The sequence below is a fragment of the Ostrinia furnacalis genome, unplaced genomic scaffold (assembly GCF_004193835.3).
Source record: "Ostrinia furnacalis isolate ACB-3 unplaced genomic scaffold, ASM419383v2 OfSCF3982, whole genome shotgun sequence".
In the NCBI taxonomy this organism is placed as follows: Eukaryota; Metazoa; Arthropoda; class Insecta; order Lepidoptera; family Crambidae; genus Ostrinia; species Ostrinia furnacalis.
Genome location: NW_021134221.1, coordinates 468 through 20,294, shown reverse-complemented (window position 1 = coordinate 20,294; position 19,827 = coordinate 468). Strand labels below are relative to the sequence as shown.

At 38.6% G+C, this 19,827-nt stretch overlaps 1 protein-coding gene across 2 annotated transcripts; it reads right to left on the bottom strand.

Annotated features, from left to right (window-relative positions):
• Positions 1–191: 191 nt before the first annotated feature.
• On the bottom strand, positions 192–9,762 carry LOC114358549 (threonylcarbamoyladenosine tRNA methylthiotransferase-like). Of its 2 annotated transcripts, XM_028312540.1 has the most exons (8): positions 9,551–9,762; positions 8,835–9,009; positions 8,232–8,389; positions 6,829–7,095; positions 4,109–4,274; positions 3,314–3,421; positions 1,325–1,490; positions 192–632 (listed from the first exon to the last, which is right to left on the bottom strand). In XM_028312540.1, the coding sequence occupies exons 1-8, from the start codon at positions 9,726–9,728 to the stop codon at positions 225–227; spliced, it is 1,626 nt and encodes a 541-aa protein (XP_028168341.1). In that variant the 5' UTR covers positions 9,729–9,762; the 3' UTR covers positions 192–224. The 2 variants fall into 2 exon arrangements, with proteins under 2 accessions (XP_028168341.1, XP_028168342.1); XM_028312541.1 differs by lacking the exon at positions 6,829–7,095.
• Positions 9,763–19,827: the final 10,065 nt, after the last annotated feature.

Here is a 19,827-nt window from a genome sequence, read left to right as displayed (position 1 = left end):
TTGTAGTGCTATTTTTTTAATACTCTATACAACTACAATGCTTTTAAATCAGTTATGAAAATTCCCAAGTCAAATCTACAAATACGATAATACCACTGTCAAGTTTACAAATAAGCGTTAAGTGCAATTATTTTCTTATCTGTATTTTTTATTTCATGTACCAAAAGATGGAGATGAAGGAAAAACAAAAATTATCTTAAAATATAAACTATATTTCTGTACAACTATAAAAACATCCAGATCAATCTTAAAAACACTGCAAACATCAAAACCACAATCGGTATCGGTATCGACGTATTGGTTTCGCTCTTTTGACAGACGCCTGACACTTCCCCCTTCTTGAGCGGCGCTGTCAAGCCCGCCATCTTGGGTTTGTCTATGGGCTGGCCCATCATGGAGAATTTCGTTGCGTCCGTTATTTTGACTGTGACCATCTTGCCCATGTATTTGTCTTCTTTTGGCACGAGAACTTGTTCGTAGTACTCGTTGTGGGCCACGAAGTAGTTTTTGTCGTGGGATACGTCGGTCACGAGGACCTCTTGCGTCTCGCCGACTTTGTGGCCGTACGGTTCGTAGGAGCGGAAAAGTTCGGAGAGCTGCTTGGTGCGTTTCTTTACTTCTTGTCCTGGCACCTGTTTGGGAATAATCGCCATAGTATAAAAGAAAACTGATCATAAAATATTATTAATTGAAAATAAAATACTGCCTCATCAGGTGCGATTTTCTAAATTGATACTTTACTAAAGTACTTAAACATTGATAACTCTGTGAAAAGAGGTTCAAGTCCCACCACACATAAGGGCAGAAAAACTATTTAAAACTTATTTACAGACATTTTTGTCATTAAGGGAGGATTCGACCAAACAAGAGTAAATATTAATCTCAGAATAAATAGTCAGTTATTCGACATTTTGTCATATTTCCCATACAGAAACGGTCAATGTGCCAGTTATACCAGTAGTTATTCTCGGATAAAAGTTTGGTCGAATCGTACCTTAAGAAATATTATGGGATTAGATATGCCGATCACTTCATCTTTGATGATCTTGCTGAAAGGGAAAACTTTACATTTTTTATGCAACAAAAGATATTTGGGCAGGCCTCCTACTAGGTGGACCGACGATCTGGTAAAGGTCGTGGGAAGAGCCTGGATGCGGGCAGCGCAGGACCGTGCATTGTTGGAAAACCTTGGAGGAGGCCTTTGTCCAGCAGTGGACCTCATTTGGCTGAAACGAACGAACGAACGAAAAGACATTTGACCGCAATCACACCTGTTGATATATGAGATGCAGTCTAGGGTTACAATCATCTTGAGTTTCCTTACCCGGGTCATCTTAGCGGCCGGAGTCCCGGGCCTCGGGAAGAACTGGTTAATAAACAGCGAAGGGAACCGGTACTTGTCGCACAACCGGAGAGTGTCTTCAAAGTCGCGCTCCGTCTCCGTCGGGAAGCCACAGATGATGTCTGTCGCGATCGTCATGCCGGGCACGCTGTGGGAAACTGAGCTTTATTGCTAGTGACATAGCGTTTATATTGGCTTAACAAGATTCTGGGTATGCTAAGGGAAACTGGTATTTATTGCTACGAAGACGATATTTATCAAAATCAATGTGACGTCATAGTCGCTGCTAGTAACATAATGTTTATATTGGGTTAACAAGATTCTGGGGATGCTAAAGGAGTTTGGACTTTAATGCTAGGGAGACTTTTTATCAAAAGCTGTGTGACGTCAAAGTCCCGCTCCGTCTCCGTCGGGAAGCCACAGATGATTTCCGTCGCTATCGTCATACCGGGCACGCTGTGGGAAACTGAGCTTTATTGCTAGTGACATAGTGTTTATATTGGCAGTTTGGCATGCTAGGGCTGCTAAAGGAAACTGGTCTTTATTGCTACGAAGACGATATTTATCAAAATCAATGTGACGTCATAGTCGCTGCTAGTAACATAATGTTTATATTGGCTTAACAAGATTCTGGGTATGCTAAAGGAATTTGGACTTTAGTGCTAGGAAGACGATATTTACAAAATCAATGTGACGTCATAGTCGTGCTCCGTCTGTGGGGAAGCCACAGATGATGTCGCGATCGTCTTGCCGGGCACGCTGTGGGAAACTGAGCTTTATTGCTAGTGACATAGTGTTTATATTGGGCTAATAAGGTTCTGGGTATGCTAAAGGAATTTGGACTTTAGTGCTTGGAAGACGATATTTATCAAATGACGACATAGTCGTGCTCCGTCTCTGTGGGGAACCCACAGATGATGTCGCTATCGTCATGCCGGGCACGCTGTGGGAAACTGAGCTTTATTGCTAGTGACATAGTGTTTATATTGGCAGTTTGGCATGCTAGGACTGCTAAGGGAAACTAGTCTTTATTGTTACGAAGACTTTTTATCAAAAGCTGTGTGACGTCATAGTCGTGCTCCGTCTCCGTGCCCACAGATGATGTCGCTATCGTTAAGGCAGGCACGCTGTGGGAAACTGAGCTTTATTGCTAGTGATATAATGTTTATATTGGGCTAACAAGACTCTGGGGATGCCAAAGGAATATGGACTTTAGTGCTAGGAAGACGATATTTATCAAAATCAATGTGACGACATAGTCATGCTCCGTCTGTGGGGAACCCACAGATGATGTCGCTATCGTCATGCCGGGCACGCTGTGGGAAACTGAGCTTTATTGCTAGTGACATAGCGTTTATATTGGGTTAACAAGGTTCTGGGTATGCTAAAGGAATTTGGACTTTAGTGCTAGGGAGACTTTTTATCAAAATCTGTGTGACGTCATAGTCGCGCTCCGTCTCTGTCGGGAACCCACAGATGACGTCGCTATCGTCATGCCGGGCACGCTGTGGGAAACTGAGCTTTATTGCTACTGACATAGTGTTTATATTTGCTTTTTAAAAGTCGGGGATCTTGACATCCCCTGAAAACCCCTTGGAAAATGGTCTTTAGTGAAATTTAACCTAGCTGGAATGCGACTCTCCCTCCCACTGTCGGCCGTTTGGTGTAGTGGTTCGAAACGGACTACTATTCCGGAGGTAGCGGTTTCGATTCCCGCACAGTACAAACATTTGTGTGCATGAACATATTTGTTTGTATTGGACTGGGTGTTTTCTTTGTATAAGTAATAAGTATGTATTTACAAAAAAAAAATAGGTATGTTTATATCGGTTGTCAGAAGCGCAGTGTAAAATGCCCAAGGATATTTATTATTTATTTACTTACCACTTATTTTCTATTTCGTCAAGTCAGGTATGTTAAGAGAAACTATCATTGGACTTACGGTATCAATACAATAGAATTCAAACTTACTGCGTCCTAAGGAATTCAACAACATGCTCAAAGTCGGCTCTAGAATATTCTCTCTTCATGTCTGCTAGCACCTGATCACTGCCGGACTGCACTGGGACGTGTAGGAATCTGAAAATAAGGAGTTTCTATTTGAATTAAGAACTGTATGAGCTTGAGAATAAGGTTCAAGTAAACAGGCTCATTTTCTTTGACCAAACGCTTCTGGATGTTGGTTATCCCAACTCGCTATCATTGTATTGGCGACCGTAAGACCGTGAACATAAGGTTCACAATGCACACTAACTTTTAGACCTTCGGGTGGTGCGTGACCACGGCCAAGTTCTCTACGATATAACGCAGGTTGATAATGCCGAACCGATGTCCTTCCAAAAGCCATCGTACGGCCTTAATGATAAGGTTCATCATAACGCACTGAGTCACTCGGGAGAGGTACATTATCTTGGCCAATACAGAAGTGCTCGAGGAGGTTGTTATAGCAATAGCGACCGTACTGCTGTAAGTATAAGGTTTACAACACTACACCACTCACTCTACACTCACTTGTAGACTCTCGGGTGGTGCATAATCTTGGCGACTTCAGCCAAGTGCTCAAGTATACTATAAGCTGCTATCATACTAACGACCTTATGGCCGTGAGAATAACGTTCTCAATACACTTACTTGTAAACTCGAGGGTGGTGCATAATCTTGGCCACTTCTGCCAAGTGCTCAAGTATGTAGGGCGGGTTGGTCATGCCAAGTTGCTTCACATTAACCACCTTATAGTGGTGAGGATAAGGTTCAGAATTCACTTACTTGTAAACCCGAGGGTGGTGCATAATCTTGGCGACTTCTGCCAAGTGCTCAAGAATATAGGGCGGGTTAGTCATGCCAAGTCGCAGCCGGCAGCCTTCGGGAATCACTTCCACTAGCTTCCACAGCAACTCGGGCAGAGATGTGCCGATGTCGCGACCGTATGTGCCTGGGAATAGAGGTCAATATTCAATATACAATTATTTTAACGTAATTTAAATATTGTTCTAAAATCATATGTTTAAACATAACCAAAGTCAAAGGGCTTGTGGTGTGGTTGATTTTGACAACATTCGAAACTTCAGATAACGTTTTTCGGAGTAACCCGCTGCTTGAGGCAGCCCGTGTTGATAGGATGATCTCACATTTTTTATGCAGAACAAAGCTGGTATTTGACTGCAATGACCTGACGTTAAGTGAGATGCAGTCTAGGACATACGCGCCCTTAAAGTGCCTATTCACTCTCGTTTTGAGGAAACTCGAATTATAGTGCTCGGAATAGACAGCAGCATTATCTCTATGAGCGGGTTCTTGCGGACTTTGGATATAGCTTTCTCTCCAAAATTACTGAATCTCTCCAAAATTACTGAATTCTCTCCAAAATTACTGAATCGTGTGTCTTAAAACAGTTATCATCACATTTCTCTCAAAATAACCTTCTTAATGCATTTCAGTCGGGCTTTCGTCCGTCTCATAGCACTACTACCGCTTTGCTTAAGGTTACAGAAGATATTAGAGAGGGTATGGAAGATTCTAAAGTTACTCTTCTAGTCTTAATTGATTTCTCCAATGCTTTTAACACCGTGGATCATGACCTTCTCTTAGCCGTACTTTCTCAACTAAAAGTTTCTACCCCAGCTTTAGAATGGTTTCACTCATACCTCCACGGCCGCCAGCAGTGTGTAAGGACTGAGACTTCAACTTCTGATTGGAACAAAGTGCTCTCTGGCGTACCACAGGGAGGTATTCTTTCTCCTTTGCTTTTTTCTATTTTCATAAACNAATAGATATATATATATATATATAGATAGATAGATAGATAGATAGATAGATAGATAGATAGATAGAGTAATCGAGCTTTATATAATATAGATATAGATAGATAGATAGATATAATAAAAATAAATAATAATATAATATATTAATAGTGTCAGGCCATAATTGTGGGAAGTCCCCGACTTCTGTCGAGGATTCCTCATGCACATCTGAGACCTGTTGCATAAGAGGGGACAGTGATTCCATACTGCTCTGTAGTGAAAAATCTCGGCCTTATGATCGACTCGACACTTAGTTGGAGCGCCCACGTTGCTGAGGTCAGCCGTAAGGTAACAACGTGCCTGAGGAATCTCTATCGTCTAAAATTCTTTCTTCCTTTCAAGACCAAGCTCACTCTTATGCAGACTCTCATAATACCTGTTGGCAATCGCAATTATTTATTGCGATATCCGGTGGGAAGTGACGTCATTGCCGCCGAAAAATCAAANAGGCTACTCGCCTTTGGAACTCGTTGCCACAAGATGTCAGAGAGTCGGAAACGAGGACATCATTTAAAATGAGAGTACGTAAACACCTTTCCACATGATTGCGTAATATTGTTTATTTATTTATCACATTATTATAATGGTATTATATGTTAATTATATTTATTTATATTATATGATTGTATGTATCTGTATATATGTATGTACATATATGTATGTACGTATGTAGGTATATGTATCTTAAATATTATATCAATTAAAAATTTAACTTCAATTTTAACTTCTACCCTTCTACCTCTTCTTCCCTCTACCTTCGCACACACAGCTTTCTGCATAACCCAGGGGTCGACTGGCTGAGAATGCTTAAATAGCATTAAGTCCACCTTTTGTACTATTTTATTGTGCAATAAAGTTTTATAATAATAATAATAATAGCTCGCTCAACGAAAGTTGAGACACTAGTCAGTTGGACGACAACGCAAGACGTTCAGCGCGGACAGCGTATACAGACACGTTTGATGGCCTATTGTATATATATAAAAATATATGTGTCCAATTTTTTTAGGAAACTAGCCTATTCTCGTTGCGCGACCTATAAACGAGTGGAGGCCCTACTATTTATTTATTTATTTATTAATGCAAAACACTTGTAAGCTTACAGAGCAGGTCCAAAGCGCTTACAAGCTTAAAAATAAAATAAACTCCGTCTTTCTTTTTCTGAAGAAATAGGCTGTGTGGACTGAAATAATAGATTTCAAGTACCTGTATCCTCGCTAGTCAGCCTATCTCCACAACTCCCTCTTTAAAAGACTGTCGCGCCCTCTCTACAATCTCTTCTGGAGGGTAGCTCCCAAGCTCCCCCCTCGCATGTTTAGTCTTGCAGTAGGTGCACTGGTTGAGGCAGCCCGTGTTGATCGGGGTAACCCATCGAACTTTATCTGTCACTGTCACTCATGCTGGCCTCTCGCTTTGCGTGAGAGGGATGGCAACATTCGAAACTACGGATAACGTTTTTCGGAGTAACACCGCTGGTTGAGACCGCCTGTATTGATGGGGATGACCTCTAGCGGGTTCTTATGGACTTTGGGTATAGCTCGCACAATGAAAGTTGAGGCGAGACGCAAATCTTTGCTCGTATTGATGGCCTCAACTCTCATTGGGCCACCTATAACAGAGAGACGCTGCTAGTTTTGCGCCCCTCCGTTTCTTTGACAAATAAGCGAAACGTGCGGCCTTAAGTACCTGTATCCTCGCTAGTCAGCCATATCTCCACAACTCCCTCTTTAAAAGACTGTCGCGCCCTCTCTACAATCTCCTCTGGAGGGTAGCTCCCAAGCTCCCCTCTCGCGTGTTTAGTCTTGCAGTAGGTGCATTGGTTGAGACAGCCCGTGTTGATCGGAATGATCTCTATGAGAGGGTTCTTGCGGACTTTTGGTAGGAGGAGCGAGGCGCCGCCCGCTTTGCGACCTTCCTCTGTTTTCCTTTGGCCGAAGAGGCGGACTGTGTGGCCTGTAACAACAAAATTGTTGGTTTAACTGTGCTAAGTTAAACTTAGCAATTGCTATAAAGACTTTTTCGATCCATTACCAAATCATGTTTTGAAGAATAGTTTTCTGGTATCACTTTACGATTATTAATCAACAAAATGAATTAGAAGAAAATATAAGAAGTGATAAATTAGGGTAGGAAAATTCATTTTCATTTTCATTCACTCCTATGCTTTTCATTTCTGTCTGTTAACCAATTGATTTGCCACAGGGTCAGCTGGATTTCTTCATATCTAATTCTTGGTGTTTTAGACAACTTTTTCCCTATATTTTTACATAATACATATGCTGAAGACACAAAGTTCCCTTTCTTCCAGTTTTACATTTCACTTCCAACTATTTTCCTCCTGCTTATTGCTTAAAGCAAGCCTTAAACCCACATAATATCAACTCACCCTTTAACGTCTCCTCAACGATCTCCACAATCCTATCGATCTGGTACACGCTCAGGCGAGCCAGGTACCCGTGGCGCTCCCTGCGGCACGCAACCCGCCACAACTACGTGTACTCCGCGGCTCTGCAGGGCTACTCCGAAACGCTGTTTATGTAGTTTCAGGTCTAACTGTCACCGTCGCTCATGCTGGCACTGGCATCTCGCTTTGCGTGAGAGGGATGGCGACATTCGAAACTTTGGATAACGTTTTCGTAGTAACCCTGCTGCTGGCTTAGTTCTACTAGTTTAATAGGTCAGGAACGCGGGACACCACTATTATACTCGACGCAAAGATTCGTGGCAGGCGGGGCCATAAGTAATTTTTGAAACAGCGATGCACACTCGCCAATATTTTATTAATTATACGTATTGTAAACAACGCTATGCCTGTCTCTGTGTGACATCACCCATATCCAGTGTGAGTGCGAAAGAAAACGTGATATGCACTGTTTTATTATGACACCACCTGCCACGAGTCTTGATACTGACCGAGTATAATGGCTGTTATAGTTTTCTAACATTCACCTGCATTTCTTGCTGGCATCCTTCCCTGAGCAGCCTCACTTAACCAAGGCGTGATGGAAGTGTGTTCTCGGTGGAATGCACTGTATCAAAGCTGCAATATTGGCACCTGTTCTTGGTATAGTTTAATTTAAGTGACTCACCTTTCAGCGTCTCCTCGACGATCTCCACGATGCGGTCAATCTGGTGCACACCCACCACGCTGAGACGGGCTAAGTAACTGGAGCGCGGCGCCCCCTGCGGCACGCAACCAGCCACTACTACGTGCACTCCACGGCTTTGGCCTAGTTCCACTTCGTTTCTGCGAACAAGGCACAATGTTTACTATCATGCGTAGCTACAGTGGGGCAGGGTGGGCAAGCGCCCCTATACTGTAACGGTACTAACAGCCACAATACTCCGTAAGAAAGTTCACACACGACGGTCAACACAAAAAAACGCGCACAGCGGTCAGTCATTATGACAAATACAGGGTGCAACCTTTAGATAGGATGCTATTGCTGCCCCACACTAAGCCCATGACTGACTATCATTATTAATTTCAGCATTTTCAGCCACATTTACATAAAGCCATTATTCATCCATTTTCTATTCATTTAGCAGCTTCATGCAATCTTTATAAATTAAACACTATTAACCTAAACACTGTTTTGATTTGACTTGAGACATTTTAATGTTGGCATTGGCTTTATGGACTGTTTTTATGTTTCATTTAAAAATCTTCATATTTACTGAACTAAACATACTTGAAATGGTCTTCAGAAGGGCTCTTGACGGTACAAGAGTTGAGCAGCCACAGCTGCGCTTGCCACTTGTCTTCCGTGAGTTTGTAGCCGTGCGCCGCCAGCAAGCCGGCCATGTACTCCGAGTCGGAATTGTTGTGAGCGCACCCCCATGTTTTGACGTAGATTGTTTGGGTTCCTGGAATGAAGCATCAGTAAATAAAGTTAACTTTTGGGAACTGTGATTAGATAACATCAGATTTGAAAATAGTAAGGAGAATATTTTATTAATTAAGATAGGGAGAAGTATTAGGTAATTTTATACTAATAGTAGTAATTGTAATAGTTAACTACAGAGTAACAATATAGTAGTAAAGCGCTAGAGTTAATTAGAGTCCACTGTAGAGATGAAGAAGAAAGTTAAGCTATTTAATATGTGTTTTGATTGTTCTTCTTGAGTATTTATTTGACTGTTTTTGTTTTAATTACATACGAAATAATCATCTATTTCTGTTACAATGTCTATAAATTACAAAGAAGCGATATTGATGTAAGATTTTACCTATTTTATCACAGTGTAAACAATAACTTCACACAAAATGTTAATTTTCCTCATAATTTTCCTCTCAAACATCACAACCAGCATACTTGGGTGATAACAAGTTAGTATACCAAATAACTATTAGTATATCAATAAGTTACTACCAATAACTTCTTGCTACTAGAATATTTTAGGTTACCTGGGACAACACTCTCCAGTATAACCTTTTCAACTGGTTCCGATTCACTTTTCGCGTCCCGTTTCCTGGACCGAACGCTCACATTCTTTCGGCTAGCATACCGCTCCTTCGGAGTGATGTCTTGAGAGGATATTAGGTCCTCAATATCGTCTATAAATTCAGAAAAAGCCTCGGGCATTTTGCTGAAAAACAATGCTTTAAAATTTTTTTGACATTTGTGATTTGTGACAGAAATGTGACAGACAGCCAGGCAGCTGTTATTGAGATTTGTTTTTTTTTTTTCTTTTTACGCAAAGGATCATGATTCTATTCGTTTAGAAAAAGTAAAAATAATTATACAGAATGTTTGATTTTGATAGACTGTTATATTAACTAAAATTGTATCAATTTAACTTTTTTCCAGACATTTTAAGCTTTGCCACATTTTTTTCTACTCTTTAATATTCATAGGAAAAAGGCTAAATCAGCCAGACTTTTGGCCATAACTTCTGGGTATTTTGAATTTGAAATGAAGCTGAAAGATTCAAGCCTGCTATAAATATTTTATGTAAAGTTCAGTTGATCTATGTGCATCAGAATAAAAATATAATGTATGTATTGTATGGGTAAGATTTGTTGCATTAATAGGAATAATAGAGGCAGAGCGAATAATTTTACGAAGTTTAAATACTTATATACACATAAAATTATCGCAGCCGAAACAAGTCGCCAGTAGTGATTATGTCATAAATTCCAGTGTCCACCGCGATCATTAGAGCATTATACTTTATAAATTAGCCCACGCGCAATCCATCAAAATGGAAACCTAATTGTGCTATTATTACCGTAATACAACAAGTATTACGGATTTATAGGGCCAGGTGACACGAATTATTTCTCGTACACACAATCGGACCCCAAATGCATCGGAACTCATTCATAGCGTAGCGTTAAAGGTGGTGATCGTACCACGGGACGTTGCTGTTGTTGTAGCTCTTATGGCATGCTAATAAGGTTGACTTTCCTTAGTTCGGGGAAAATAAAAGTTTTAATAGGAACAATAGGCCGTACATCTGCTCTGTATGGCACGCACCCTTGGCATTGCGACCATTGGCGCCTCGGATTGTTACTGAATATTTTCATTAAGTAGATTTGATAACGATAGAACGAAATTTACACGTAGCAAAACTTACAATACGAGTACGTAGCGTAAACACAACAATTTACGTCGTCATTCTCGTAACGGTAGTATGCCAAAGTTCTAAGTCCTAAGTTTCAAAATCGCTTAGAAATCGTAACCACTTTATCGTTATAACATCAGAATTTAACTATACCTAAATAATTAAACACAGTTTACGTAGTAGAAAGTAATTTATATTTTCGTTTTTGTCATTAGGCAATGCAGTTGTCGTACCACATAACTATCTAAATATTTGACCATTAATAGGTATTTCTCATCGCCACGGTTCTCATCGTCACCTTCGTGGCGAATTTTATTTCTAACTTATTTCACCTTTTTTTAAACAAAAATTGTAGCGCTTGATGTTGAAGATTGTATTCTCAGTAAATCAGTCAAATAGTGAGACTCGTTTGGAAGCTTTAACGTTCTGAATTTTTTGATGCCACGAAAGTGATTCTGTACTTCACAGCAATAATTTTTTCAAACTTTACTACTGTAAATGACTCTTAAGTGTTTATAAAACATATATTTTGTCTTATTTTCATAGATAAATAGCAATAACATAATATAAATAGGTACCTACTTAAATACAAGATAAAATTTTACCGATTACGTCACCTACTAAGTTACAAGATTCTACGCAATTGGTTTAAAGGGTGACACTGGTGGCATTCTGAAATGCTAAAGAAGTAAAAAANGCCGTTCTCTCTAATCCCACCTCTCCTTCCTACCTTAAAGAAAAGTTTACTTATCTGCACCAATCGCATGACCGAACTCTCTGTTCTTCCGGAAACCTTCGGCTTGTGACACCTGTCCACCACTCTGCCTTCTTCTCGAAGTCCTTTACAGTGCAGGCTACTCGCCTTTGGAACTCGTTGCCACAAGATGTCAGAGAGTCGGAAACGAGGACATCATTTAAAATGAGTGTACGTAAACACCTTTCCACATGATTGCGTAATATTGTTTATTTATTTATCACATATTATATGGTATTATATGTTAATTATATTTATTTATATTATATGTTTGTATGTATCTGTATATATGTATGTATATGTATGTATGTATGTAGGTATATGTATCTTAAATATTATATCAATTAAAAATTTAACTTCAATTTTAACTTCTACCCTTCTACCTCTACCTTCGCACACACAGCTTTCTGCATAACCCAGGGGTCGACTGGCTGAGAATGCTTAAATAGCATTAAGTCCACCTTTTGTACTATTTTATTGTGCAATAAAGTTTATAATAATACTCTAAATCTCACTTTGCTTTTAGAGTACTTCAATACAATGCGAATATTGCGATATTTGCGATTTTTATATCTTTTCTGTCGTCTGTTTTTTGAGAAAAGCTGTTATATTAAGAAATTTTTCATCTCTCGAGTGCCTGAGCGTGAGTGCGTGAGAGTAGGTAGAAAGTTAGTGAAAATATCACAAAAAATGTGTGTACTGTATATTATTATTCTGCGACTAATTTTATTAAAATGCATAAGATTTCGAGTACGAATTTGTATAAAAAAGATTTAAAAAAGTATAGATACTACAGCTTCCTATACACTGTGACCAAGAGAAATCTCCATGGAAATCAGCAGGAGACGACTTTTGATTAATTAGCGCCATTCTTTGCTCGAGACGACAGGAAACGTCGCCATTAATTCGCGAAAACAATATGGCGGACACCGCCATTTTATATTAGGACATATCCGGTTGCGCGGTTGAGGGGCCAAATCTGTCTGGATTATTTTTGATTGGAATTAATTTTGTGTGCAGTCAACAGCTTTTTTTACGCAGAATTTTGGCCAAATAGCCCCCTAATTTACTTATTGCAACTTACTTAAGAGACACTGTTACGCTTGATATGCAGTAAGTATACGCCATTTATACAGGGTGATATATTGGTATGGTAGGTGAACTCAAACAAAAAGGATTGATTCTGCTTCTCAAATGACAACTTTCCTACAGAAATAAAATACCCTAAAATAAACAAAAATAATTAATGGCATTATTGTGTTCTGGCAGTTGGAGCTAAAGATAGTTCCTCTATGATTTAGGATCTCATTTCCACCTTCAGCCTCATCATCAGTTACCATCAGATGAAAAACAACAGGCCAAGAGCTTCCTCGTTGTGGAAACGTATTCGGTACACGTTTACATAAATAAACATAAAGGATGGTCGTGCTGCTATACTTACTCAATATCTGCGAGAGATATCTTAATGCTTATTTATGACCAATTCCGAAGCAGACGGTTATTAAATTTCGCAGAAATCAACGTCTCACGGAATGACGTAGATTACCGCTCCACTGCAAGTTTTATTTGTTCAAAAAGACATTCGGGGAGCTCGACACTCAAAGGGGGACATTCGGGGAGCTCGAAGGGGGACGCTCGTGTCTCGCCGCTAATTAATACCCGTCACGGATCCGATTCGTTAACGATTTTAAAACCGACTCTTGTTCATAATTCTTTTCTTAAAGTTTGAAGACGGTTTTGATTTCGAAGAGGTTTGATTTGTATAACAATCTGAAAAGGGAATTTGATAGAATAAAAGACTGGTAAAAGTTTTGAAGACGATGCATGACTGAAATAGTTATCTTTTTAGAGATAAAGTCACCAGTATTGGACTCTAGTTATGTGAATCCACTATTAAATAAATAAATAATATGCTTTATTTTCTTTTTTTTTTACTGTTTAATAAATGAATAATCGAAAATTCATATGTTATTTTTATTGACGTGAATACCAATCCAAAACCCTCACTGATGCTTGAGATTTAATATAGTTTTGAATTGGAAAATGAACACGGTTTTAAAATTCTCTTCCACCAAATAGGTATCACCACAGAACAGTTAAATGGGGTATTAACGTTCTGTGTGTATCACGCATCAATCCAAGTAATCATAGCTCATGTAACTACATGCATATTCAATTACAACTGTACTTTAAAATAATGTAAAATTAACCTGCCCTTGCGTCTTGTCAAAGTTTGAACCAAATAATTACGCTGTCAATGCAACTGCACAGTGCGGCATGTTGCAGCGCATTACCGAATCAAATTACACCGAACAAAGCGCTAAACAGCTGGGGCCGGACCCCGGTAATGGTATTAACACGTAACCTCGTATTAACCGACCGACGTGTGGGGTGAAAACTGGAGGTGCTAGGGTTGTGGAGACATGCCGGTTTTTTATGGAGGCCTTGACACTGTGATCAATACTTGCTAAAAACAGCTGATGGTAAAGTACCAAACTGTAAACGTAAACGCAAATGTTTGTAAGATTGGGTGAATATTTTGTCACACAAAATTTACTGGCCGAATTATTTGCACTTTTTGCTTAACTTGGCAATGAAATCTGGGGTTGTCTAAGATACCTAAAACATGTTAGCCAATTAGTTACACCAAGCATTATTTGAAGTGGTCATGGATAAAATGAAATAAATTTTAATAATTTCTCAGAACTTTCATGCTACGACAACTACAAGCTACGGCTATGCGTTACGAGACTACGACGACTACGATGCTACGTAAGACTTGTTCCGTAGTCTTTGCGTAGACGCATCGTAGCAATATTTCATTTATCTAATATCAACTATTGTAATGAAAATGTGCAACTGAGATATTGACGAAATAAACTATCCATTGACTACCAATATTAAACTACCGAATTTACATTATTATAATGACGGACACAGATGTTTAACTGAATAAATACTGTTATACGTTAAACTCCTACATTTAACTTGATTTAAAAAGGTTGGGTGTAGAACTGGTGTTCTTTATTGACTGGCCGTACACTGCTTTTTATTCTGTAAAACCTAATGAAAATATTAACACACTTTTACCTAATCTAACGATAGGTCACATGTAAGGCTATTTTAACCTTACAAAACAAATTATTTAACACGGGCTTATCCTGCTTAACCTACCGCCAGCTGGTGCTGCCACAACTGAGGGACAATCACGCGACCGCTAAATGTCACAGTCGTCGTGATTCCCACAACGCCCGCGATTCGTCGCGCTCAGCCGCTAACGCGACAAAACGGCAAATGCCAAACGCCCCACTGTTATTACCAATAATCCCCTTGTTATATCCTTAAATCAGTTATAGAAAAACCACTGGACGTTGATTGGGAAATATCACCTGCACTACATAAGATATAGTTTCGCTCAACATGCATGCTTGCATTGTTGAATTTTTTTCAACTTTCAACCGATTTATATTTTTCAATGTACAGTTGAGGTCACTTTCCATGTCATGAAAAAAAATTGCCCATATATGAATGGAAATGGGAACCCTCATCAAGTCATGAACTTGAAAAGTAAAGTAACTGACAATTCATTGATTTTAAAGCTTCTAAAAAGCTACAACCTTGAAAACTAACTCTCTTTTCAGGCATAAAATCAGTTTTTTGTCAGCAATCACGTCTTAGCATTGGTTAGTGCCAACTAGGCAAATAACTAACTAACTACCTTAGGCAAGTAATTATGTGTTCATGCGTTGCTCATCACGCGTTAGTGATCTGATCCACAAATTGCGATATCCAGCGGAGCGGATCGCACACGCTAATAATTCCACGAATCCACCATCACTACCGAACAATAGTGCGCGGACAAAGCTTGTCACAGGCATCTGCATGCGATATTCTGTTACAACCTCGCACAAACCACAAATGCATCTTCTTTCTACTTTAATTGCATACCAACAAGGTTTCAAATCGCTCATTCTATGTGCAAACTCCCAAGTAGAGTAACACGCAATGATTGACGCATCAACAATGACAGGGTCGCGGGCGGGGGAGGGACGAAATACAGGGTGCATTCATTACAGTTCACTCGAGAGGGCAAATAGGATTATACGCTTTTTTATAATACACTTAACAGGTATTATGCAGCGTTATTGATTTTTTTGGTAGCGTAGTAGATAATAAAATCAATATTTGAAAGGGGTTGAAATAGTAAGTTAGACCAAACTACATAATTGAAGTTAGTATTGTGGCCCTTGGATTTGGAAGTGTCAATATGTTTCACAACGTCTTGAAAACTTAGTGCATTCAAAAACGAGAAAGAGTAGAGTCAAGCATATAACAATGTTTAATAATAATTTGATAATTTTGAGGCCCATTTCGAGTATTTTCTGAGACAAAAGTAATTACAAATCATGCTATCAGTAAAAAAGCGCACAAGATGAAATCTACATTATTTTGCTAGCAACTCATCCCCCTCGTCGACAAGATACATCTTAATTTAAAAATGAGCAGCTTTCTTCAATTTACAATATGGCGAGAGAACAAACTTGGGAAGCTAATGAACGCGGCAAAAAATCGACTCCGAAGCGACCACTCGGGAAAATGGGAAAAATTAAAAAGTAATAAAAACCCAAATGAGGAGCCTTCAATCATCCCTGACAAGGGGGAGGCTGGGGCGACACATGAGATTAAAAAGTTCGATGTCTCCCACGAAAATTAGCATTTCACTCCGGCTCATTTGCATGCGATCTAATTTTTATCTTTGTTATTTTAACGCTCCTGGGATTTCATACGGCTTTAGAATTAATCTGTAAAATAATATGGAAGAGAACGTAGGTAGGTAATCGTTTGTGTCACTTTATTATTTTAACAAAATGGACATACCTAAATGCGAATTTGTCGAGTAGATAGAATAATTTTACAAACCTGAATTAAATTTTTTGTTGTATTTTCTGGAAACACTCTTTGGCCATAAAGGCAACTTTTCTTAAATAAAAGGAACAAATCGCGAATCACGAGAAAAGTAACAAAAAGCTATTAGGAGCCCATCAAAAATGCACAAGAAGTGGAGACAAAGATTTCCCTGTTCTTTTTAAAGTTTTCTTTACTCAGACTTGGTAGAGATTTGAATTGATAAGTATTCCGAAAAACAAAAATAATATTTTCTGTTAATTTTACAACGTTCATAATATTAACTTTTAAAAATTGCCCGGCACAATTATACTGACTGTATTATTGTAACCCGAATGCAGGAATAGAACTTTTACTTAGTTAAATTTTAAGTTGTATATCTTTCTGATAATTTCCAAAATCTTAAAGACATGATGGTTCCATCATGTCTTTAAGATTTTGGAAATTAAGTTCTTATTTGGCGGTCTAGTTAGTTAGACAAGACGGTGAATATATCCGGTTTTATGAAGTAAGTACTTAATAAAATAATGTGCCTGTCCAGTTTTTTATAATAATTTGCAACCCTAAAGCGTCCACGCAAACATTTTTTAAAACCACGGCCGTCCTTTAAAATAAAACACAAAAAGTCCGACACCCGCCGGCGGCAGCTGTCGCTCCATAACTCGATTGTGCATTTCCCCTTTTTACTCTTCCCACTTAATAACATTTTCGCGGTCGCCATTCATAAAAATGTGGAGACTTGATAATTTTAAAAGCGGTAGGCTATTTAAATTTACTAGACTAGTGCCCGTTTTCACCATCAATCCCTAATTTTTAAGTGACCCCTATGTAAACAACATTCCTGTTATTTGTTACCATAGGGGTCACTTAAAAATTTGGGATTGATGGTGAAACAGGCATAGATCTTTTTAGAAAAAAATCTTATGAAATACTTAGGATTGTATTACTGAAATTGAACAAAAGTTTTGACTGTTGCAAAATATTCCAACACATTACACACATAGCTGTGTGTCAAACAGGTAGGTATAAGAGATTGCAAGGTAAGAGTACCAACCTAATATGATTTTACTCAGTGCCTCAGATGTAGTTGTAATATTATGTAACAATGGGTATTGTTTTAATCAATTTTTTTAACATGGTTCTGTCAATAAATGGCGATGAAATATAATAAACAATAATATTTTTAGCCTTTAGGTTCTTAAGTCTGCTTGCAGTTAGTTTTTTAACTTTTTACGCAAGTCTATCAATATCTATCATAGTTTTAAAAAATATTACAAACAGGATTTGCCCTGAAAAATGATAAAAAAATATATTACGCACCTTTTTTCACAGCTCCGGCTCCAAAAAAAAACTTCGTGGCAATCGAGCTAAACTGTGTCACTGGCAACTTCGCAATACATCCTCCACGGAGGTCGACTACAGACTGTTTTCAATTTTGGTTTTCGTCGGTTGGCAAAATGAGGCGAGGGTAGGCGGGGCCTCCGTTGGGCGGGACTCTGGTCCGCAAATCAGCACTTTCATACTTCTTTTCTTGCCTTCCTAAGGAGTGGAGTGGCTAGGAGTAAGTGGGCAAAGCTGGCTAAGCCCACAATAAAAGCTAAACTTATTTATCGGTGCTATGTATAGAACAGTCTGCAAAAGCTCTCGTCTCGCTGGGACACTGTTTGATTCATTATCTTGAGGACAGATTGCTATCCAAGTGGATAGCAATAACTTACAGGAATATGAATATAAAATAAAAATAGTCTCAAGCTGAAGAACTTTTTTTTCAACAATTGGTATCAATTTGGTGATTTCTTTAGTTATCTGTTTTTAACTAACCACTAAATTCATTTTTTTAATTAGCTCCATATGGAAAATATTTGAACCCGCGACTACTGACTTCCAGGGGAAAAAAGAATATTGGTTTTACTATGATGATTGAAGTCTATAAAGTAAAATTAATTACTCTTTATTGCACATCACACACTAACAAATAAAATAGGAACAGCTCAATTCAGGAGGGTTTATCGCTAGGAAGCGTCGAGTCCTAGTAGTCTGGGTCCAGTCCTTTGCAGACATTTTTATTCGATAGGGCTTTTATTTTAAATATCTGTGAGTTCTGTCATGTCGTGTGAATTAAAAAACAATTATATTAATAAAGATAAAAGATCAATTTTTTTTGGGTGGATTTTACAAAAGTTTAGGACATCCACACACAATAAAGTGTGTTCTATCTGTCTGCGCCAAACAGTCTACCAACAATAGCAAATTTAATAATAATGAATGAAATAAATATTTTGTATGTATCTAATAATTAAATAACAATTTTATACAGCTTACTATTTTATTTATTTTTACCAATGGTCCGTGACCCTCACTCGGCATGGGGCACACTGAAAACCAGCACCGTGGCATGGCGTTTCAAATCGATCGATTATACTACCCGAAGGAAAAGTACTCATAATAGTAAGTACCTACTCTAGTAGAATTTTTTACACTAAGAAAACATTCTTTTATTTTTAAAAGAAAGAGCGAAAGGAAGAAATTCGCTTGCCACACCCAGGAATCGAACTGACTAAAATCTGTTAAAAATTACACCCTGTACCTATTTTAATTTTTATTGCATCGAATCGTTAATCCATGAAATGAAAGGAAAACCATTAAATCTGAAATATTTACAAAAATTGGTACGGTGGTGAATTATCGGAAATCTTTCTTTTCAAAATACCTACCAATACTCCACCACAGTCGCTTTATATCGCTTATTTACTATTGATTGTAGGTACTGACTTAATAACTACATAATTATTTTATTTAAAGTATAAGGGGATGAGGTTTCTAGGCTGACAAGCGTATAGGTCCAGGAGTTCAATTATGAAGGTCGATGCTTAGTAAAAAGACAGCAGGCGTGATGTAAAAAAAATATTATGTGCTGGCGTCCGTCCGTCAGCCAATTGAACTTGGAGACAGACGGGGAGGAGTCACTGGCAAAATGGTATTTCGCGTTTGGAAGTCCCAACGTACGATTCCAGTAAGGACGTCGCAGTCGGATGCAACCTTGGCTCAAAGCTAGAGTAGCTTTGAGGAATTGCTCCTCGAACTAGCATGCTTACATATCGAAGGACGGTCATTAAACAGAAAAATATTTCAACACCGCGATGTAGATTCTACCCTACCGCCATCTAGTGGTGAGCGTTATGACTATTCCGTGAACTATGTTTATTACACAGTGATCTTTGTAGACGTTTGGTAATGCATGTGGGAACCGCGGCATGGCGCTCGCTATTCTATTATTTGTATGTGGTATTTATTATTGTTACAAAAGTCGAATGCCTTGTCTTGGTGCCTTTTAAGAACATAAATAAATAAAAGAAAGTTTATTCTGTTTTGGTCTTCGAAGACCACATTCTATCAGTCCGATCGATCCATTATTTATCAACTATGGATGGAATCTGATAAATTCGTATTTTACGGAT